The sequence below is a fragment of the Mobula hypostoma genome, chromosome 17 (assembly GCF_963921235.1).
Source record: "Mobula hypostoma chromosome 17, sMobHyp1.1, whole genome shotgun sequence".
Lineage (NCBI taxonomy): Eukaryota > Metazoa > Chordata > Chondrichthyes > Myliobatiformes > Myliobatidae > Mobula > Mobula hypostoma.
The window spans coordinates 39,392,020-39,414,165 of NC_086113.1; the positions used below are offsets into that span (position 1 = coordinate 39,392,020).

Below are 22,146 nucleotides of genomic sequence, written 5' to 3' on the forward strand. Positions count from 1 at the left end.
TGAAAAGTTCATTGTCCAGAAACTTTCTTTAAAAGAGCACCCAATTTACAAAGTGCCAAAGTGCAGCAATTTCAAATTGAACTTACCTGATGACCTCTTTACTTTGCTTCTTGGATTTTTTGGTTGTTGTTTCGACAGGTACTATAGTAACTTCTGTAACAGTTTCTTCTTGTGCTACATCCTCGTCGCCTAACAGTGCTGCCTGCTGAGAAAAATCGATCTCCTGCATGAATGTCATGCTGCGCTTCAAAGCTAACAGACGCTCCTGTAAGCAAAGAACATAGAAGGGCACGCTTTTTACTTCTCCCCAAGTCCTGGGGTGAACTGCATGCACATGCACAGCATTTAGTAGTTGCTGGTCATTGATGTTTACTGAGTTTAATGACTGACACTCTTGTGAATGAGAGTGATTACAGATGAGCATTGTTAGGGCTCAATTGTGAAGGACACTAGAAGTGACAAAGTAAATGGATCATAAACTATGGTGTGCCCCGTGACAAAGACATGACAACCATCAACACAATAAGGCACAGCCACAGAAATACAATGATGGAAATAGTTAACGCTGAAAATTAAACTAGATAACATTCTATCTCTCCCAAATGAGAAAATGCATAATAAACGAACAGTGCATAAACACAATGAGATCATCTAATTTTATCTTACTTTAATTTTGCATCGTAATAAAATGCAATTGAAGTATACTTAGTTCATATTTGTTCTCTTTTGTTATTCCTAGCAACACAAACTGTGGTCGATTAAATCAATGACCTACAAGCAGAATTCCTTAAACTGGTGAAAGTTTATCAATTCTTTAATCTCGCTGTGGTGTACTTAGGAGGACAGCCCTAAATGGAAAGATCTGTTATGCGCAAAGCCTAAATTGTTGTAATACCAGAGAAAAGACATGATTCATAATCATCCTTCCTCTTTATTTAGACCATAAGATATAGTCGCAGAATTAGGCCATTTGGCCCATCAAGTGTGCTCCACTATTTCATCATCGCTGATCCATTTTCCCTCTCAGCCCCAATTTCCTGCTTTCGCCCCGTATCCCTTCATGCCCTGGCCAATCAAGAATCTATCAACCTCTACCTTAAATATATGTAAAGATTTGGCCCTAGAGCTGCCTGTGGCAGCGTATTCTTCAGATTCACCACTCTCTGACTAAAGAAATTCCTCCTCATCTCTGTTCTAAAAGGACACCCCTCTATTGAGGCTGTATCCTCGGGTCCTAGTCTCTCCCAGCATAGGACACATCCTCTCCATATCCACTTTATCGAGGCCTTTCAATATTCAATAGGTTTCAATGAGGTCACCCCTCATTTTTCTGAATTCCAGTGAATACAGGCCCAGATCCATCAAACACTCTTCATATGATAATTCGTGAACCTCCTTTGAACCCTTTCCAGTTTCAGCACATCCTTTCTAAGGGGCCCAAAACTGCTCATAATACTCCAAGTAAGGCCTCACCAGTACTTTATAAAGCCTCGACATTACATCTTTGCTTTTATTTTCTAGTCCTCTTCAAATGAATGCTAACATCGCATTTGCCTTCCTCAACACTACTCAACCTCCAAATTAACTTTCAGGGAATCCTGCACAAGCACTCCCAAGTCCCCCTGCACCTCAGGTTTTTGAATTTTCTCTCCATTTAGAAAATAGTCAACCCATTTATTTCTTCTATCAAAATGTATGACTACACTTCCTGACACTGTATTCCATCTGCCATACATTTAGCATATCTCTTAGCATTCATCATAAGCTATTTCACTTAACTAATGATTTAATCACCAGATGCTCAAAATCTAGGAAATTCCTGCCCAACAGCTTTGCCAGACGAAAAGCTGTGATTCAGAAAGGAATCTTATTTTGAGCTACTTACAGGCACTGATCTTGTTGGCAATACCCACAAGCCAAAAAATGAGTAAGTTAATAAAAATCAGTTATGGGACCAATATTAGCAAGCAACAAAATGGAAGACTTAATTTATGTCTGTTTTAGTAAAATACAATACTGATCCACCACTAAACACACCTTGTAACAGATAACCAGATGAAGAAAATAAATCATCTTACTTTACTCATCATCTTAAATCCTGTGTGAAGCAGCTTTTTTGCAGCTTTGTAGTACACAGTTTCAGGTCGGTTGTAAGTCATTGCATTATCGCACATCAGCTTGAAGTCACCCTTGGGGAAGAAACAGAAGCAAAATTACTTCAAGTTAATGCATATACTTCCCTGGGTTTTGACTGCAGTTCTGTATGGAACTGCCAACCTTTGTCAGCAAGTGGCAGCAATACAGTACGACCACACAAATACAAAAGATCCATAGTTATTGACTGCTCTCTGCTGACAATTTCTTAAGTCAAGAAGTGGACAAGAACATACTGAAGTTCCTTAACCTTACACTGGAGAACCTACTTCTGGATCTGTGAACCCATTAGCTTGAATTCAGATATTACAGTCATTTGAAAGAAAACCAAAAGTACAGTTTTTTTGCCTTTGCACAGAGAAATCTTTAAAGTGCTTTTTCATAGAAAGTCTTTTAAAAATGATTTCACTTATTTCCTTAAAAAGATAACTTAAGGTCAGATTGCTTGAGGCTCTATTAGCCTCGGGATTTCTGTTCAACTGAAGCAGCCTGCTGTGCAGCAAAATATTAAGCCTCTTAAGTATTGTCAGAACAGTGGTCATCAAGTCAAGTAGTAGCTATTCCATTATATTCCTGCTACACACATCAAAGTTGCTGGTGAACGCAGCAGGCCAGGCAGCATCTCTAGGAAGAGGTACAGTCGACGTTTCGGGCCGAGACCCTTCTCATCTGCAGAATTCCTCGTGTTTACGCCATTATATGCCTGATCTGTGTTGTGATGACAGATCAAGAGTTAAGAGTCAATGTATCTCATGCTGCTGGATACTTAACCTGGGGAGATGAGCTTGGTTGAGGTACACTATACAAAAAGGGTGGATTGCATCTAGAAGTAGATGAACCTGTTACATTCCAGCTGAGCAACTACTGTCTGTAACAGCAGCAAACATGAGAAGGACTCTGAAGAGTCAACCCCCACAAGGTGGCTGGACCAGACAACATCCCAGGCCAAGTACTCAGGGAGTGTGCACACCAGCTCACTGATGTCTTTATGGACATCTTCAAGCCTTCGCTCAACCAGGCTGCTGCCCCCACATGCTTCAAATCAGCAATCAACCCAGTACCGAAGAACTCTACACCTTCAGAGCTAAATACTACCACCAAGTGGCACTGACGCCAATCATCATGAAGTAATTTCAGCAGCTGATAATGGCACATATCAAAAACTCCATTCCTGCCACACTGGACACTCGCCAATATTCTTACTGTTATTTATCAGGCACTGGCCCTATCACATCTAGAAAACAAGCACACTGATTTCAGACGCAAACAACAGGAATTCTGCAGATGCTGGAAATTCAAGCAACACACATCAAAGTTGCTGGTGAACGTAGCAGGCCAGGCAGCAACTTTGATGTGTGTTACACTGATTTCAGAATGCAGTTTCTGGGTTTCAGTTCGGCATTCAACACTATTGTCTCAAGGACCTTGGTCAACAAACTCCTACGCTTCAGTTTAAGTACATCACTGCAACTGGGTGTTAAGACTTCCTAATGAACAGACTCCAGATAGTCAGGATACAGAACCTCTCCACCCTCTCCATTGTCCTCAACCCAAGTGCCTCCCATGACAGTATGCTGAGCCCACTGCCAAACAACCGAGCAGTCATATCGTGAAATTCGACAATGACACGAAAATGGTGGGCTTTATCACCACCAACGATGATCAGCCCACAGAGAGGAGGAGGAAGACCTTGATGCCTAGGGCTAGGCAAATAACCTCTTCCTTAATGTCGATAAGACAAAGGGGATGGTTATCAACTTCAGAAGAACTCACTCTGCTTACACCCCCTTTTATCCTTGTGGTGGAAACTGCAAGAAGTTTCAAACTCCTGGAAATGCACATCACACACACTCTCTCATGGTCCCAGAACAGGAAAGCTCACTAATGTTTCTGTTTTCTGAGGAGGCTGAAGAGAGCTGGACTTTGTACATCCATACTCCTGTGACATTCTACAGACGTGCAGTAGAGAGAATCCTAACCGTCATCAAAACTACCCAACACCAGCCTACCTCCCGTCAAGGATATATGTACAGAAAAGGGCCAGTAACATTATGAAGGATCCCCCACACCCTGCTTATGGACTGTTTGTCTCACTCCTATCAGAAAGGAGGCTTCGTAGCATCCACGCCAGGACTACTAGTCTCAAAAACAGATACTTTCTCTAAGCAGAAAGGCTGAACAACACCTTCACCCACTAACTCCACCGCTGCTTTATTATTTTGTGTCAGTCACCTTACATACAGCCTAGCGTCACTTTATGGACATACAATCAATGTATAAAAGTTATCTTATGTATTTATATCCATTGTGGGTTTTTTCCATTATTATTGTGTTCTTTATCTTTTTTGTTTTTTTTTGTGCGACATCACATCTGGAGTAACAATTATTTTGGTCTCCTTACACTTCTGTATTGGAAATAACATTAAGCAACCTTGAATCCTGAAATCAGAGCATGGGTTGGTTCCGGGAATTGGATTGCTAGTGCCATAACAGAAACATGGCTAAGAAAAGAGCAAGACTTGCAGTTCAATGTCCCCAGATACCAATGCTGCAGTCATGACAGAGCTTCAGGTAAGGAGGTGGGTCAACTTTTTGTTGAGGGAGTACATAACAAAAAATTCTTTGACATGATATTCCCTAAGGAACCATCCGGTGAGGCCTTTTGGGTAGAACTTAGAAGCAATGGGATGGTCACATTGAAGGGACTGTAATATAATAGTCAGCAGTAATTAGAGGAGCAGATTTGTGAAGAGACTGCAAATAGTTGTGATAATAACTGGGTAGCATTAGTAGAGTGGGAAATTTTAATTTTCCTGATGTTGTCTGCACTATCTATAATATAAAGGGCTTGGATAGGGTTGAATTTGTTAAATGTGTCCAATAAAGTATCCTTCATCAATATACAGAGGGTTCCACTAGAGAGGCAGAGTGCAGCACTGGCCCCCTCAGGGGACAAGGAGGGGCAAGTTTCTTAAATGTCATTTGGGGAACATTTTGGATCCAGAGACCATAATTCTATTAGATTTTAAATAGTTATAGAGAAAGACAGGACTGCTCCACAGGTTAGGGTCCTACACTGGAACAGGGCCAATTTTGGAGGCATTAAGGAGGATTTTACAGAGGTTGACTGGGCGAGACTGTTTGTTGGTAAAGCAATGATTAGCAAGTGGGAGGCTTTTAAGATGTGATATCAAGAGTCCAGATGCAGTATAAGGTGAAGGTCAAGGCTGGCAACACTGATTGATGAGAGATACTGAAGCTATGGTGTATAATGTGATGAGAGGCATTGATTGTGTGGATAGTCAGAGGCTTTTTCCCCAGGGCTGAAATGGCTAGCACTAGAGGGCACAGTTTTAAGGCGCTTGGAAATAGGTACAGAGGAGTTGTCAGGGGTACGTTTTTTACGCAGAGTGGTGAGTGCATGGAATGGGCTGCCAGCGACGGTGGTGGAGGCAGATATGATAGGGTCTTTTAAGAGACTCCTGGATAGGTACATGGAGCTTAGAAAAATAGAGGGCTATGGGTAAGCCTAGGTAATTCCTAAGGCAAGGACATGTTCGGCACAGCTTTGTGGGCCGAAGGGCCTGTATTGTGCTGTAGATTTTCTACGTTTCTATGGTCAGTAAAAAGGAGTATTGAGTTTAGGTTATAAGAAACAAGGGAGTTACTTGAAGACTAGAACGTGTAGGAGTACAGTTATGGGGGAATTTTGCAGGGTAATTAAAGGGTATGTGATGGACCAGGCAGGCAGAGTTAAGAAAAATCCCAAGATATATTCTCTAGGTACGGTATATTAAGAGTAACTGAAGTACATAGCTCCCTGAAAGTGGTTTGGCAGTTAGACAGGTAGTAAAGAAGACATTTGGTACACTGGCCTTCTGTAATCAGGACACTTGAATTTAGGAGTTGGGACTTTAGGGTGCAGTTGTTTTGCTTTTCTAATAATAACAAGGACAGGATGCATAAAAGAAAGGCATGCAGTCCAAAGTCCAGATTTTGGTAAGGTGAAGAGGGAAATGCATTAAGTCATACCTTTCTTTCTTCACCTCCTTCACTAAAACCTTTGTGTCATGTCTGGAAGAGCACTCCAGATATGCATAATTTATCAGTGTCTCTCAAGTCTAAAACTACCAGCATCTGATCCTGCCAAAATACGTTTCATACTTACGTACTTAAAAGTTATATATTTAGTAGTCTACAACAAAATGATGCTTCTCAATCATAAAAGAGGCACGCTCTTTGCAACAGTGCAGGTTAATAATGCATTCAAATTGGCAAGCATATTTTTGAATTTCATCTAATTCAGCCTGTTCAATTTTATAAAAACAAGTTCTAATACGAATCCTCTCAAAGTACATATGACTATCTGAGAGACTTGATTACCTGCATCCCCAGTCCAGAAATGGAGCAAATCTAGTCTGTTTGAATCAGAACTAGATTTATTACCAGTTATATGACATGAAATGTGTGGTTTTACAGAAACAACACATGCAAAAACATAAAATTGCTATTGGATCGTTCATTCAGATTCCATTAAGAAAATACTTTTAAAGTAAGTATGTCAAAACTAAGCGGCCGTAAGTGACAGTACTTAAAAGAAAAACCATTAACTGTAAAATTATGGAAACACAGCATTCTTCAAACATTTCCTTGCACTTCCTCAGCATTTACAAGTACTCATATATAGCCAATATCAATCTTACCTTGAATTCTGTAATGGAGTTATATTCATTTGCCAGAATTTTATCCTTCATAGTGCTGAAATCCATTGGATGTTTTATTATCATAGAATAACCAGGTGCAATACTATCCGTAACAGGGAATGCAAAAAATCCATGAGGATCTTTCCTAAAAGTAAAAATCAGTGATTTCCTTTTGGTAACTGTTTAAGTATCATCAATTCCATTTATTCTTTCCTTATCTTCAAGTACTTCTTCAACGTCTAAAAGTAGAAACTCAGAAGAAAATTGTATGCTGTTTACACTATGCAGTATTATTGATCTCTGCTGGTTAGCTGATCTCAAGGTCAGTGATACTTTTATTGTGGTTGGTTTCATGGTTTATACCATGGTAGACAAAAATAGTTAACCAGGATTCACTACTTCTGGGGAAGATTTCCTCAGGTTTTAATATGTTCCCAAAAGTTTAAACATGAAGGGAATTATCTATTAGAATGCAGTTATGATAGAATGAATGCAGCCTGATTGCTCTGTTTGCAACGTCTTAGCAAATTAAATCAACTAAACAGACCGTTAAATAGAGTATCAAAATCACAAGCATGGTTAAAACTGTGGGGTTGAGGACAGAAATATTCTTGGCTACAATCATGAAATTCCAGCAAACTACACTAGAAACAATACATTAGATTAAAATTTCTGCCTACTACATATTGAAAAAATCCTTCCTGAAGGTGAATATAATTGGCAAATAAAAGCTAGATTCTGCCTCAAAGAGAAGGAAGTGAAAATTCTCATGCACATTTTAACATAACATTGAAGCCCATTTATCCTCCTAAGCACATAAGAACATATATAGTTGAAGGTGTTGCAAAAGTGAAAGTTATCCATTACTACTGTACTCATGGTAAATGTTTTTATATTACATGGTGGTTAGTTATGACTGAAAACTTACCGCTGTAACTGGCGTAAAAAATGCTCTAATAATTGCTGCAGGGGTGTATTCTCACTTTCAGCTTTTAATACAAAGAAAATTTTCCATTAGCAGTGACATATGATAATCTGTATCACATAAATCACTACTTTATAAATATAATTTATTACATTAAGTCCTTTTAGCTATATAAGTATAATACACTGGATAAACACAAGTAATATTTACTGGAAAACTTCAAGTAATTAGTGATAATTTAGTGGTCTGAATGTATTTTGGCCTATGCATGTCGAAGCAATTAAAAAATAAAGACAGGTCAACTTTGTGAGTTATCTGCCGAATAAACCAACACAAAATAAAATTTAGTGTCCAATAACTGTTTTTCCTAAAGAGTCAGAATAAATGTTATTGCCAATGCTATGTCATTCTTGTCATCTCCAATGTCAGTGGGATGACATCTTTGCCAAAGGTCGCAAAGCATTTGAACATAATTAATAACAGCTTTTACAGACCTAAGTGATTAATACTGCGAAGTAATTTGACATTACACTTTTGTTCAGTAAATAAAGCAGTATCATTAGATCTTTCAAATGAATCTACATTATTGAATACCTAAAATGAAATTTAATATAATCGCATCAAGGAGTTGTTAACTACACATTTACATTATTTCATTAAATTCTGGATGTAATTAGTCAAAAAACAGTGGAATAGTGAAAACATCTTTCTACCAATATTTCTCTATTATTATAAGATAATTCACAAAATTAACATATATTACTGGTCACAAAAGAGAAAGTCTGCAGATGCTGGGAATCCAAGCAACATGCTGGAGGAACTCAGCAAGCCAGGCAGCAACGATGGAAGAGTACAGCTGACATTTCAGTCCAAGACGCTTCATCAGGACTGGAGAAAAAAAGTGGAGGAGTCACAGTAAGAAGGTGGGGGGAGAGGTGAAGTGAAAAGCTAGGAAGTTAATAGATGAAAGAGATACAGGGCTGGAGAAGGGATGATAGGAGAGGACAGAAGGCCATGGAAGAAAAGGAGGATGAGCACCAGAGGAAGGTGAGGGGCAGGCAAGAAGATAAGAGGGGGAAATGGGTCATTACTGGAAGTTCGAGAAATCGATGTTCATGCCATCAGGTTGGAGGTTAGCCAGTTGGAATACGAGGTGTTGCTCCTCCAACCTGAGTGTTGCCTCATCACGACAGTAGAGGAAGCCATGAATGGGAAGGGGAAGTGGAATTAAAGTGGGTGGTCACTGGGAGATCCCACTTTTTCTGGTGGACGGAATGTAGGTGATCGGCGAAGTGGTCTCCCAACCTATGTTGGGTCTCACAGATATACAGGCCGCCACACCAGGAGCACCAGATACAGTAGGACTTATTCCGCTTGCAAGGGTAAGTTCTAGGAGAGGAATCAATGGGGAGGAGCGAATGGACAAGGGAATCGCGTACGGAAAGATCCCTGCGGAAAGCAGAAAGTAGTGTGAGGAGGGGAAGGTGGGTGCAGAAAGTGGGGGGGCGAAGGTGGGTGCACAAAGTGGGGGAGGAGGTGGGTGCACAAAGTGGGGGGGAGGAAAGATGCAGAAAGTGGGGGTGGAAGGAAAGATGCAGGAAGTGGGGGGAAGGAAAGATGCAGGAAGTGGGGGAGGAAAATGCAGAAAGTGGGGGAGGAAAATGCAGAAAGTGGGGGGGAGGAAAGATGCAGAAAGTGGGGGGGGAGGAAAGATGCAGAAAGTGGGAGGGGAGGAAAGATGCAGAAAGTGGGGGGGTGGGAAGATGCAGAAAGTGGGGGGGCGAAGGTGGGTGCACAAAGTGGGGGGGAGGTGGGTGCACAAAGTGGAGGGGAGGAAGGAAAGATGCAGGAAGTGGGGGGAAGGAAAGATGCAGGAAGTGGGGGAGGAAAATGCAGAAAGTGGGGGAGGAAAATGCAGAAAGTGGGGGGGAGGAAAGATGCAGAAAGTGGGGGGGGAGGAAAGATGCAGAAAGTGGGGGGGGAGGAAAGATGCAGAAAGTGGGGGGGGTGGAAAGATGCAGAAAGTGGGGGGGGTGGAAAGATGCAGAAAGTGGGGGGGGTGGGAAGATGCAGAAAGTGGGGGGAGTGGAAAGATGCAGCAAGTATGGGGGATGCAGAAAGTGTGGAGGTGATCCAGAAAGTGGGGGGACGGGAAGATGCAGAAAGTGGGGGGGAAGATGAAGTGGGGGGGAGATGAAGAAAGTGGGGGGGAGATGAAGAATGTGGAGGGGAGATGAAGAAAGTGGGGGGAGATGAAGAAAGTGGGGAGAGGAAAGATGCAGAAAGTGGGGGATGGAAAGATGCAGCAAGTGGGGGGGAGGAAAGATGCAGAAAGTGGGGGGAGGGAAAGATGCAGAAAGTGGGGGGGAGGAAAGATGCAGAAAGTGGGGGGGAGGGAAAGATGCAGAAAGTGGGGGGGAGGGAAAGATGCAGAAAGTGGGGGAGGGAAAGATGCAGAAAGTGGGGGGAGGGAAAGATGCAGTAAGTGGGGGGGAGGGAAAGATGCAGAAAGTGGGGGGAGGGAAAGATGCAGAAAGTGGGGGGAGGGAAAGATGCAGAAAGTGGGGGGGAGGAAAGATGCAGAAAGTGGGGGAGGAAAGATGCAGAAAGTGAGGGGGGTGGAAAGATGCAGAAAGTGGGGGGAAGGAAAGATGCAGAAAGTGGGGGGAAGGAAAGATGCAGAAAGCGGGGGGGGAGGAAAGATGCAGAAAGTGGGGGGAAGGAAAGATGCAGAAAGTGGGGGGGAGGAAAGATGCAGAAAGTGGGGGGTGGAAAGATGCAGAAAGTGGGGGGGTGGAAAGATGCAGAAAGTGGGGGTGATGCAGAAAGTGGGGGTGATGCAGAAAGTGGGGGTGATGCAGAAAGTGGGGGTGATGCAGAAAGTGGGGGTGATCCAGAAAGTGGGGGGACGGGAAGATGCAGAAAGTGGGGGGGAGATGAAGAAAGTGGGGGAGATGAAGAAAGTGGGGGGGAGATGAAGAAAGTGGGGGGAGCTGAAGGAAGTGGGGGGAAGATGAAGAATGTGGGGGGGAGATGAAGAAAGTGGGGGGGAGATGAAGAAAGTGGGGGGGAGATGAAGAAAGTGGGGGGGAAGATGAAGAAAGTGGGGAGAGGAAAGATGCAGAAAGTGGGGGGGATGGAAAGATGCAGAAAGTGGGGGGGGATGGAAAGATGCAGAAAGTGGGGGGGATGGAAAGATGCAGAAAGTGGGGGATGGAAAGATGCAGAAAGTGGGGGGGTGGAAACATGCAGAAAGTGGGGGGGGGTGGGAAGATGCAGAAAGTGGGGGGAGTGGAAAGATGCAGAAAGTGTGGGGGATGCAGAAAGTGTGGGGGGGATGCAGAAAGTGGGGGGACGGGAAGATGCAGAAAGTGGGGGGAAGATTAAGTGGGGGGGGAGATGAAGAATGTGAAGGGCGGAGATGAAGAAAGTGGGGGGGAGATGAAGAAAGTGGGGGGGATGAAGAAAGTGGGGGGGAGATGAAGAAAGTGGGGGGGAGATGAAGAAAGTGGGGGGAAGATGAAGAAAGTGGGGAGAGGAAAGATGCAGAAAGTGGGGGGGATGGAAAGATGCAGAAAGTGGGGGATGGAAAGATGCAGAAAGTGGGAGGAGGAAAGATGCAGAAAGTGGGAGGAGGAAAGATGCAGAAAGTGGGGGGAGGGAAAGATGCAGAAAGTGGGGGAGAGGGAAAGATGCAGAAAGTGGGGGGGAGGAAAGATACAGAAAGTGGGGGGGAGGAAAGATGCAGAAAGGGGGGGAGGAAAGATGCAGAAAGTGGGGGGAGGAAAGATGCAGAAAGTGGGGGGAGGGAAAGATGCAGAAAGTGGGGGGAAGGAAAGGTGCAGAAAGTGGGGGGGAGGAAAGATGCAGAAAGTGGGGGGGAGGAAAGATGCAGAAAGTGGGGGGGAGGAAAGGTGCAGAAAGTGGGGGAGGGAAAGATGCAGAAAGTGGGGGGAGGGAAAGATGCAGTAAGTGGGGGGGAGGGAAAGATGCAGAAAGTGGGGGGAGGGAAAGATGCAGAAAGTGGAGGGGAGGAAAGATGCAGAAAGTGGGGGGGAGGAAAGATGCAGAAAGTGGGGGAGGAAAGATGCAGAAAGTGGGAGGGGTGGAAAGATGCAGAAAGTGGGGGGGAGGAAAGATGCAGAAAGTGGGGGGGAGGAAAGATGCAGAAAGTGGGGGGAGGAAAGATGCAGAAAGTGGGGGGGAGGAAAGATGCAGAAAGTGGGGGGAGGGAAAGATGCAGAAAGTGGGGGGAAGGAAAGGTGCAGAAAGTGGGGGGGAGGAAAGATGCAGAAAGTGGGGGGGAGGAAAGATGCAGAAAGTGGGGGGGAGAAAAGGTGCAGAAAGTGGGGGAGGGAAAGATGCAGAAAGTGGGGGGAGGGAAAGATGCAGTAAGTGGGGGGGAGAGAAAGATGCAGAAAGTGGGGGGAGGGAAAGATGCAGAAAGTGGAGGGGAGGAAAGATGCAGAAAGTGGGGGGGAGGAAAGATGCAGAAAGTGGGGGAGGAAAGATGCAGAAAGTGGGAGGGGTGGAAAGATGCAGAAAGTGGGGGGGGAGGAAAGATGCAGAAAGTGGGGGGGAGGAAAGATGCAGAAAGTGGGGGGGAGGAAAGATGCAGAAAGTGGGGGGGTGAAAAGATGCAGAAAGTGGGGGGGTGGAAAGATGCAGAAAGTGGGGGGTGGAAAGATGCAGAAAGTGGGGGCTGGAAAGATGCAGAAAGTGGGGGGGTGGAAAGATGCAGAAAGTGGTAGGGTGGAAAGATGCAGAAAGTGGGCGGAGTGGAAAGATGCAGGAAGTGTGGGGGATGCAGAAAGTGTGGGGAGGGATGCAGAAAGTGGGGGTGATCCAGAAAGTGGGGGGACGGGAAGATGCAGAAAGTGGGGGGGGAGATGAAGAAAGTGGGGGAGATGAAGAAAGTGGGGGGAGAAGAAGAAAGTGGGGGGGAGCTGAAGAAAGTGGGGGGAGATGAAGAAAGTGGGGGGAGATGAAGAAAGTGGGGGGTAAGATGAAGAATGTGGGGGGGAAGATGAAGAATGTGGGGGGGAGATGAAGAAAGTGGGGGAGAAGATGAAGAAAGTGGGGAGAGGAAAGATGCAGAAAGTGGGGAGGAGGAAAGATGCAGAAAGTGGGGGGAGGGAAAGATGCAGACAGTGGGGGGAGGGAAAGATGCAGACAGTGGGGGGAGGAAAGATGCAGAGAGTGGGGGGAGGGAAAGATGCAGAGAGTGGGGGGAGGGAAAGATGCAGAAAGTGGGGGGGAGGAAAGATGCAGAAAGTGGGGGAGGGAAAGATGCAGAAAGTGGGGGGAGGGAAAGATGCAGAAAGTGGGGGGGGAAGATGCAGAAAGTGGGGGCGGGAAAGATGCAGAAAGTGGGGGGAGGGAAAGATGCAGAAAGTGGGGGGAGGGAAAGATGCAGAAAGTGGGGGAGGGAAAGATGCAGAAAGTGGGGGGGAGGAAAGATGCAGAAAGTGGGGGGGAGGAAAGAATGCAGAAAGTGGGGGGGGGAGGAAAGATGCAGAAAGTGGGGGGAGGGAAAGATGCAGAAAGTGGGGGGGAGGAAAGATGCAGAAAGTGGGGGGAGGGATAGATGCAGAAAGTGGGGGGAGGGAAAGATGCAGAAAGTGGGGGGAGGGAAAGATGCAGAAAGTGTGGGGGAGGGAAAGATGCAGAAAGTGGGGGAGGGAAAGATGCAGAAAGTGGGGGAGGGAAAGATGGAGAAAGTTGGGGAGGGAAAGATGCAGAAAGTGGGGGGGAGGAAAGATGCAGAAAGTGGGGGGGAGGAAAGATGCATAAAGTGGGGGGGAGATGAAGAATGTGAGGGGGGAAGATGAAGAAAGTGGGGGGAGATGAAGAAAGTGGGGGGAGATGAAGAAAATGGGGGGGAGCTGAAGAAAGTGGGGGGAGATGAAGAAAGTGGGGGGAGAAGATGAAGAAAGTGGGGGGAGATGAAGAAAGTGGGAGGAGAAGAAAGTGGGGGGGAGCTGAAGAAAGTGGGGGGAGATGAAGAAAGTGGGGGGTAAGATGAAGAATGTGGGGGGGAAGATGAAGAATGTGGGGGGGAAGATGAAGAAAGTGGGGGAGAAGATGAAGAAAGTGGGGAGAGGAAAGATGCAGAAAGTGGGGAGGAGGAAAGATGCAGACAGTGGGGGGTGGGAAAGATGCAGACAGTGGGGGGAGGAAAGATGCAGAAAGTGGGGGGAGGGAAAGATGCAGAAAGTGGGGGGGGAGGAAAGATGCAGAAAGTGGGGGGAGGGAAAGATGCAGAAAGTGGGGGGAGGGAAAGATGCAGAAAGTGGGGGGGAAGATGCAGAAAGTGGGGGGGAAGATGCAGAAAGTGGGGGGAGGAAAGATGCATAAAGTGGGGGGGAGATGAAGAATGTGAGGGGGGAAGATGAAGAAAGTGGGGGGAGATGAAGAAAGTGGGGGGAGAAGAAGAAAGTGGGGGGAGCTGAAGAAAGTGGGGGGAGATGAAGAAAGTGGGGGGGGAAGATGAAGAAAGTGGGGGGAGATGAAGAAAGTGGGGGGAGAAGAAGAAAGTGGGGGGGAGCTGAAGAAAGTGGGGGGAGATGAAGAAAGTGGGGGGAGATGAAGAAAGTGGGGGGTAAGATGAAGAATGTGGGGGGTAAGATGAAGAATGTGGGGGGTAAGATGAAGAATGTGGGGGGGAAGATGAAGAAAGTGGGGGAGAAGATGAAGAAAGTGGGGAGAGGAAAGATGCAGAAAGTGGGGAGGAGGAAAGATGCAGAAAGTGGGGGGGAGGAAAGATGCAGACAGTGGGGGGAGGGAAAGATGCAGACAGTGGGGGGAGGAAAGATGCAGAAAGTGGGGGGAGGGAAGGAAAGATGCAGAAAGTGGGGGGAGGATGCAAAAGATGCAGAAAGTGGGGGGAGGGAAAGATGCAGAAAGTGGGGGGGAGGAAAGATGCAGAAAGTGGGGGGGGAAGATGCAGAAAGTGGGGGGGAGGAAGATGCAGAAAGTGGGGGGGAAGATGCAGAAAGTGGGGGGCGGGAAAGATGCAGAAAGTGGGGGAGGGAAAGATGCAGAAAGTGGGGGAGGGAAAGATGGAGAAAGTTGGGGGAGGGAAAGATGCAGAAAGTGGGGGGGGAATGCAGAAATTGGGGGGGAGGAACATGCAGAAAGTGGGGGGAGGAAAATGCAGAAAGTGGGGGGGAGGAAAATGCAGAAAGTGGGGGGAGGGAAAGATGCAGAAAGTGGGGGGAGGGAAAGATGCAGACAGAGGGGGGAGGGAAAGATGCAGAAAGTGGGGGGGAAGATGCAGAAAGTGGGGGGGGGAAGATGCAGAAAGTGGGGGGCGGGAAAGATGCAGAAAGTGGGGGGAGGGAAAGATGCAGAAAGTGGGGGGAGGGAAAGATGCAGAAAGTGGGGGGAGGGAAAGATGCAGAAAGTGGGGGGAGGGAAAGATGCAGAAAGTGGGGGAGGGGAAGATGCAGAAAGTGGGGGGGAGGAAAGATGCAGAAAGTGGGGGGGAGGAAAGAATGCAGAAAGTGGGGGGGAGGAAAGATGCAGAAAGTGGGGGGAGGGAAAGATGCAGAAAGTGGGGGGAGGGAAAGATGCAGCAAGTGTGGGGGAGGGAAAGATGCAGAAAGTGGGGGAGGGAAAGATGCAGAAAGTGGGGGAGGGAAAGATGCAGAAAGTGGGGGAGGGAAAGATGCAGAAAGTGGGGGAGGGAAAGATGGAGAAAGTTGGGGGAGGGAAAGATGCAGAAAGTGGGGGGGAGGAAAATGCAGAAAGTGGGGGGGAGGAAAGATGCAGAAAGTGAAGGGAGGGAGGAAAGATGCAGAAAGTGGGGGAGGGAAAGATGCAGAAAGTGGGGGAGGGAAAGATGCAGAAAGTGGGGGGGAGGAAAGATGCAGAAAGTGGGGGGGAGGAAAGATGCAGAAAGTGGGGGGAGGAAAGATGCAGAAAGTGGGGGGAGGAAAGATGCAGAAAGTGGGGGGAGGGAAAGATGCAGAAAGTGGGGGGAGGGAAAGATGCAGAAAGTGGGGGGAGGGAAAGATGCAGAAAGTGGGGGGAGGGAAAGATGCAGAAAGTGTGGGGGAGGGAAAGATGCAGAAAGTGGGGGGAGGGAAAGATGCAGAAAGTTGGGGGAGGGAAAGATGCAGAAAGTGGGGGGGGGGAAATGCAGAAATTGGGGGGGAGGAAAATGCAGAAAGTGGGGGGAGGAAAATGCAGAAAGTGGGGGGGAGGAAAATGCAGAAAGTGGGGGGGAGGAAAGATGCAGTAAGTGGGTGGGATGGAAAAATGCAGAAAGTGGGGTGGATGCAGAAAGCGTGGAGAAATACAGAAAGTGTGGGGGGGATCCAGAAAGTGTGGGGGGGATCCAGGAAGTGGGGGGAAGGAAAGATGCAGGAAGTTGGGGGGAAGATGAAGAAAGTGGGGGGAATGGAAAGATGCAGAAAGTGGGGGGAGGGAAAGATGCAGAGAGTGTGGGGTGAAGGAACGATGCAGAAAATGTGGGGGGGGAGGAATGATGCAGAGAGTGTGTGGGGGAGGGAAAGACGCAGAAAGTGGGGGGATGAGGAGGGAAAGACACAGAAAGTGGTACTTTCTGCATTCTGTAGGGATCTCCATTCATCCCTCCCCACTGATCTCCCTCCTAACACTTATCCTTGCAAGCAGAACAAAAGTACTACACCCGCCCCTACACCTCCTCTCTCACTACCATTCAGGGTCCCACATAGCCCTTCCAGGTCAAGTGACACTTCACCTGTGAGTCTGTTGTGGACATCTACTGTATCTGGGGCTCGCAGTGCGGCCTCCTGTATATTGGAAGATCGCTTTGCCGAGCACCTACGTTCCACTCCGCCAGAAAAAATGGGACCTCCAAATGGCCACCCATTTTAATTCCATGTCAGTCCACGGCCTCCTCTACTGTCCAGGTGAGACCAAGTTCAGGTTAGAGGAGCAACACTTTGTACTCCATCTGGGTTGCTTCCAACCTGATGGCACGAACATTGATTTCTCGAGTTTCCAGTAATGCCCCACTCCCCCCTCTCCTTCACCATTCCCCATTCCCATTTCTCTCTCTCACCTTATCTCCTTACCTGCCCATCACCTCCCTCTGGTGCATCTCTCCCTTTATTTTCTTCCATGGCATTCTGTCCTTTCCGATCAGATTCCCTCTTCTCCAGCCCTGTACCTCCTTCACCAATCAACTTCCCAACTCCTTGTGTTTCTTTCTTCTCTCCCCCATCTTCTTCCTCTGACCCCTCATCTTTTTTTCTCCAGTCCCGATGAAGGGTCTTGGCCCGAACCTCCGAATGTACTCTTTTCCACAGATGCTGCCTGGCTTGCTGAGCATTTTGTGTGTGTTGCATATACTACTGGTATTGTTGAAAATCTTAAATTGAGTCTTCTATACCAATAATAATGAATAGCGCTGTAGTTCCTGTCTGTGTTCATGTCTTCTGTGACACACTTCTCGCATATGACTCTTATCAGTACAGTCGGGATAACTAAATTAAAACGAAGTTTCTCCTACCTTGTTCTTTTGTTCTACAGGATCGTACTGGTCGATCTGTTGGGGGTTCAACTTCAATCCTTTTGCCTGGGTCAAACTCATCAGCATCAGCCTCACTATCTAAGTGTTCTTTCTCACGTTTTCGCTTCTTCTCTTCCTGTTATAAGACAACAAATGCCATCCAGCAAATATCATATTTCCAATATCATCAATGCTGACAGTGAATAATGTAATTTCTAAATGGCAAACAGAGTACAATTAGATGTGCAGCCTCAAAGTCAGAAGCAAAGGACATTATTTTGGCACAAAAATGCAACGAGAGTCATCATTCTAAAATAAGATTTTCAAAAGTACATAGAAAATTCTGTTCATTTTAATTTAGAAGAATGCAATTACTTTATTTCAAGGTAATTTATTAAACCTATTCCATTACATAGCACCAGATCCAAAACATCCCATTCCCTGGTTGGCTCCATAACGTATTACTTCAGGAAATTATCCCCAAGCAGTCTGTGAATTCAACCTAATGGCTGCCATTTCCAATTTGGTAAACATAAAGTTTAAAGTAATCAATAATGAATACATTTTTTTATGCCCCTTTCTTTCTTGATAAATGCTCTTTCCTATAATGCATCTATTGTTTTGGGGCTGATACACTTTTATTCTCATTTACACACACATTCTTCAGTGAACAGTTATCTTGCCTTATCCACGATGCCTCCTTCAAATCAAGTCCCAGATGTACCAAACTCATTCATTATTGTAATACTACTGAATGCAGGTCATAGAATCACATAACGTGAAAAACAACCCTCGGCCCACAGTCCACATTATCTCAAACACCTACATTAATCTTATTTTATTCTTCTCATGTTACCTTTGGTTCATTCAAGTTACCACTTGACAGACTTGATATACCAAACACACACACCTTTGGGATGTGGGAGAGCGTCTGAAGGAAATGAGGCCACCACAGGGAGAATACTCAACCTCCACATACTCAGCATAGCTCAGAATTGAACCGAGGTCAATGAAGCTGGGGGACAACAGTTCTTGTAGCAGCACCTCTAGGACACTGTGATTCTAGATTTATGCCTCAATGAGGTATTCATTTCCTTACTCCTCCCAAATGTGAGCCAGGAGCAAACAGCTAGAAACCTGTCATTAAAGGTTGCCTTAACCACCTGCACTGTTAACTCAACACTTTGTTCTTAGATCCAGAAGTAAGGGAGCTATTAAAGTGAATGAAAAAGTTTGCTCAAATTAGGGGAAACAAAAAAAATAGGGCGACTTATCCACAAAAGGCATAACAACATAAATAAAGACAATCAAAGTTAGGAAAAGAGCTTCATGGTTGAAATCTCACGATTATTTCACTAGCAGTATACCAGAAAAGAAAAAAAAAGGGAAATCAGTTGACTAGACTAATGTACCATCAAAAACATCACAGACATTAAAAAAATCAAATGAGAAAATTAAAGTAACACATTTTCCACTTTGGAAAATAAACAATTGAGGAAAGGGAGTTGAGGCACACAAGATTATTCTCTGTACTATTTCTCCATTGCTGATCTGCAGAGAGTTTTATTTTTGTTAAATTTTCAAAGCAGAATAAACAAGAATGGAAGAAAATAGGGGCATGAGCTGCTTCTTGGCCCCTCAATCAAATCTGCCCACCTATGAATACAGCTGATTGATGCTGGCCTCAACTCCTCTACTCTGTCACTTTTTCATAATTCTCCATTTCTCAATCATTCCTTTTTTCATCTTAAATATACCTAATAATCTAACCTCCACAGCTCTCAGGGCAGAGATTTCTATCCAGGCAACACTCCAAGAGAAGAAATTTACTTTGTAACTATGGCCCTTTGTTTGTGACTCCCACGTATGAAAATATCTGAATATCCATCCTGACAAGTGCCCCTATAATTTCATTCTTCTAAACTCCAAGGAATGTAGATCCAATGTCAAGTCTCTCTTGACAGAACGCTATCACCCCAGGAAATAGCCAGATGAATCTTCTTTGAACTGCCTCTATCCTACTGTACCTTCTTTTAAATAAAGGGCACAAAACTAAGGCAACACCAACACCCTGTATCACAGTAACAAAACCTCCCTATTCTTCAACTCCAGTCTTTTCATAACAAATGCCAAAATTCCATTTGCCTCATGTATTTGTTGGGCCTGCCTACTAATATCTGGTGATTCATCCATTAGAACACCTAGATTCCCCCAGAACATCACCCATTTGCAATCTCCTGAATTAATAATCTACTTTGTGATTCTTCTTAGCGAAGTTTATTACACTTCCCCACATAAACACCAGCCTTGATCAAGCAAATAGATTATCATCTTACCTTTCTCCTTCTACGCTCTTCATCTGAAATATGTTTTTCTTTCTCAGATTTCTTTTTCTTCTTCTTTTTCTTGTCTTTGTGCCGTTCTCGCTCATGATCAGATCGATCGTCATAATAACTGGAATCATGGCCTGAGCCAGAAAGCTCAGTTACTTCACTTCCTCCAACTTTCAGCACAAGCTTAAGTGGTTTTTCAGACGGTTTATCAATAAATCCTAAAATGAACAACACACATACAAGAATTAGGAAAAAACTGATCTAACATTTAAGCAAACATTTGCTTGAAAGAGAAGAAGTAAAAATAAAGGTCAATTCTAACAAGATCAATCATTTTATGAAAAATTTAACTTCTAAATTTATTTTGTTCTTTTTAATCAAGATAAATCTGTTTTGATTTTTTCTTTATTCATTTTATTTACTTAGAAAAAAAGGATTGAGAGAAACAACATGGAGTTTACCACAAAAACGAGAAAGTCTGCAGATGCTGGAAATCCAGAGCCACACACACAAAATGCTGGAGGAACTCAGCAGGTCAGGCAGCACATATGGAAAAAGAGTAAACAGTCAACATTTCGGGCTGAGACTTGAAGAAGGCTCTTGGGCTGAAACATTGACTGTTCATCCTTTTCCATGGAGTTTACTAGATTCCTTCATAACCATACTATAACCATTACTTTATTATAAGAAAATACAGTAGACAATCCACTTTCAGCAAGGCTGTATTTTGCAACAATAGGATAAGCAACTAGAAGCAATCTGATTGTGATGCATTAGTGAAAGGTAAACATTGTCAGACTGACAACACTTGCTTTTCCCCTTGAAGAGCAGTACCATAGAAGCAGTACCTCAGATTAAAATTGATAGCAGAATCTCTGATAATGCAAAATTCCTTCATTATTTTGAGTGTGAACAAAAAGAGACAAGTACTGAGATCTACAAAATGATGACCTAAAAATAAACCTGAAAAAAGCTACAATATTTAAAAAAATTAACAAGAACAAGTTCTGTAACCAGAACTGAGTTTTAAAGGGTAGAATATTACAGATGCTCCAACTATAATCAGTCAAAGTTCACATAATTTCCAAAATGTTGGGAATACATAACAGGTCCAACAGCATCTGTGACGAAAGACAAGGTAATAGTCAGTTCTGATGATAGGTGAACAACAGAAATGTTAAATTTTTTCTATCCTTTAAGCTACTGGGTATTTCAGGCAGTCAGTTTTTCTTTTAGATTTCCAAAATCTGCAATGTTGTAGTTTTCATTTTATTCCTTTAGATTAGAAAAGTATGCATATTACCTGTACCACACAATAAAATATGGAAATTCACAGATGTGTAAATATAACATAATGAACAGGAGCTGGATAAAACCACACTATTTTTAAACCTGCTCTGCTACTTGATGCGGTCATAAGTGATCATATACCTCACCTCCACTTTTTTGTTCATATCCCTGATCTAGCAGTCTTGGCTTAGTACAGAAACTCTGGTCACCCCAATGTTCCTGGCCCAGAAAATTTTAATACTCTAATGTCTATTAAGATATTTGCAGTAATATATAAATAAAAAAGGAGCAACAAAGAGCATTGAAATTTTTTAGTTATTAGAAACAACCAGCTTGGATTGTTTGTGCTAGTTAAATGCAAATATGTTTTCAGTAGAATCTGTAGCTTAATTTGAGAACTGTTTTGATTTTTTAAAAATATATTGTGGATTAAAATGCTTTTTAATATTATCAGAGCTGATTCAATACATTGGTGTAGTTTTTCCCTCATCATTGTGGGGGATTTCTACCAGGCTAGTTTGAAGAAGTCTCTGAACAACTGCCACCAACATATCACCTGTCAAACCAGAGGAGCCAACACACGTGACCACTGTTACACGCCATCAAGAACTCTGAATGTGCCATCCCACACCACACTTTGGAAAGTCCAATCACCTGGCTTTACTTCTATTCTCGGCATACAGACCGACCAAGGTATGGTCAAGTGAGGCAGAGGTGTGTTTACGGGACTGTTTTGTGTCAGTGGACTGTATAATATTCAGGGATTCAAATCTGAACAAATACACCCCAGTTGTCACCAACTTCGACAAGATCTGTGTGAATTCAGTGTACTTTCAAGAACATACCGGATATACCCAAACCAAAATCTACCCAGTTCCACATTCGTCATCTACCGAGGACTAAATCTGTGGTATTCAAAAATGGTGATACAGATTGATATAAAAAATCCAGATGCAACCTACGGAAAGCTATTTTAAAAGTTAAGCAACAGCTCTGATTGAAGTTAGAGATGGAACTTCCCCTCAAAACTAATCAGTAAACTTTAAGACCAGGGCCACAATACCCCCTTGTGCAATTGGATCACGGATTTCCTCACTTACAGACCCCAGTCAGTTCGGAATGACAAAAACATCTCCTCCACAATCTCCATCAGCACAGGAGCACAACAGGGACGTGTGCTTAGCCCCCTGTTCGATTTGCTTTACACCTATGACTGTGTGGCTAAGTACACCTCTAATA

General features: G+C 44.3%; 1 protein-coding gene across 4 annotated transcripts in view; it reads right to left on the minus strand.

Annotated features, from left to right (window-relative positions):
• Positions 1-22,146, minus strand: part of brd9 (bromodomain containing 9) — a 70,383-nt gene that overhangs the window by 39,888 nt on the left and 8,349 nt on the right. For 2 of the 4 annotated variants that reach the window (XM_063069749.1, XM_063069746.1), the window contains exons 2-7: positions 19,621-19,835; positions 17,285-17,420; positions 7,786-7,846; positions 6,858-7,002; positions 2,079-2,189; positions 87-265 (exon numbers count right to left, since the gene is read on the minus strand). In XM_063069749.1, coding sequence (XP_062925819.1) covers positions 87-265; positions 2,079-2,189; positions 6,858-7,002; positions 7,786-7,846; positions 17,285-17,420; positions 19,621-19,835 — 847 coding nt within the window. The remainder of the gene's footprint in view (positions 1-86; positions 266-2,078; positions 2,190-6,857; positions 7,003-7,785; positions 7,847-17,284; positions 17,421-19,620; positions 19,836-22,146) is intronic. The other 2 variants (XM_063069748.1, XM_063069747.1) reach the window with 2 other exon arrangements.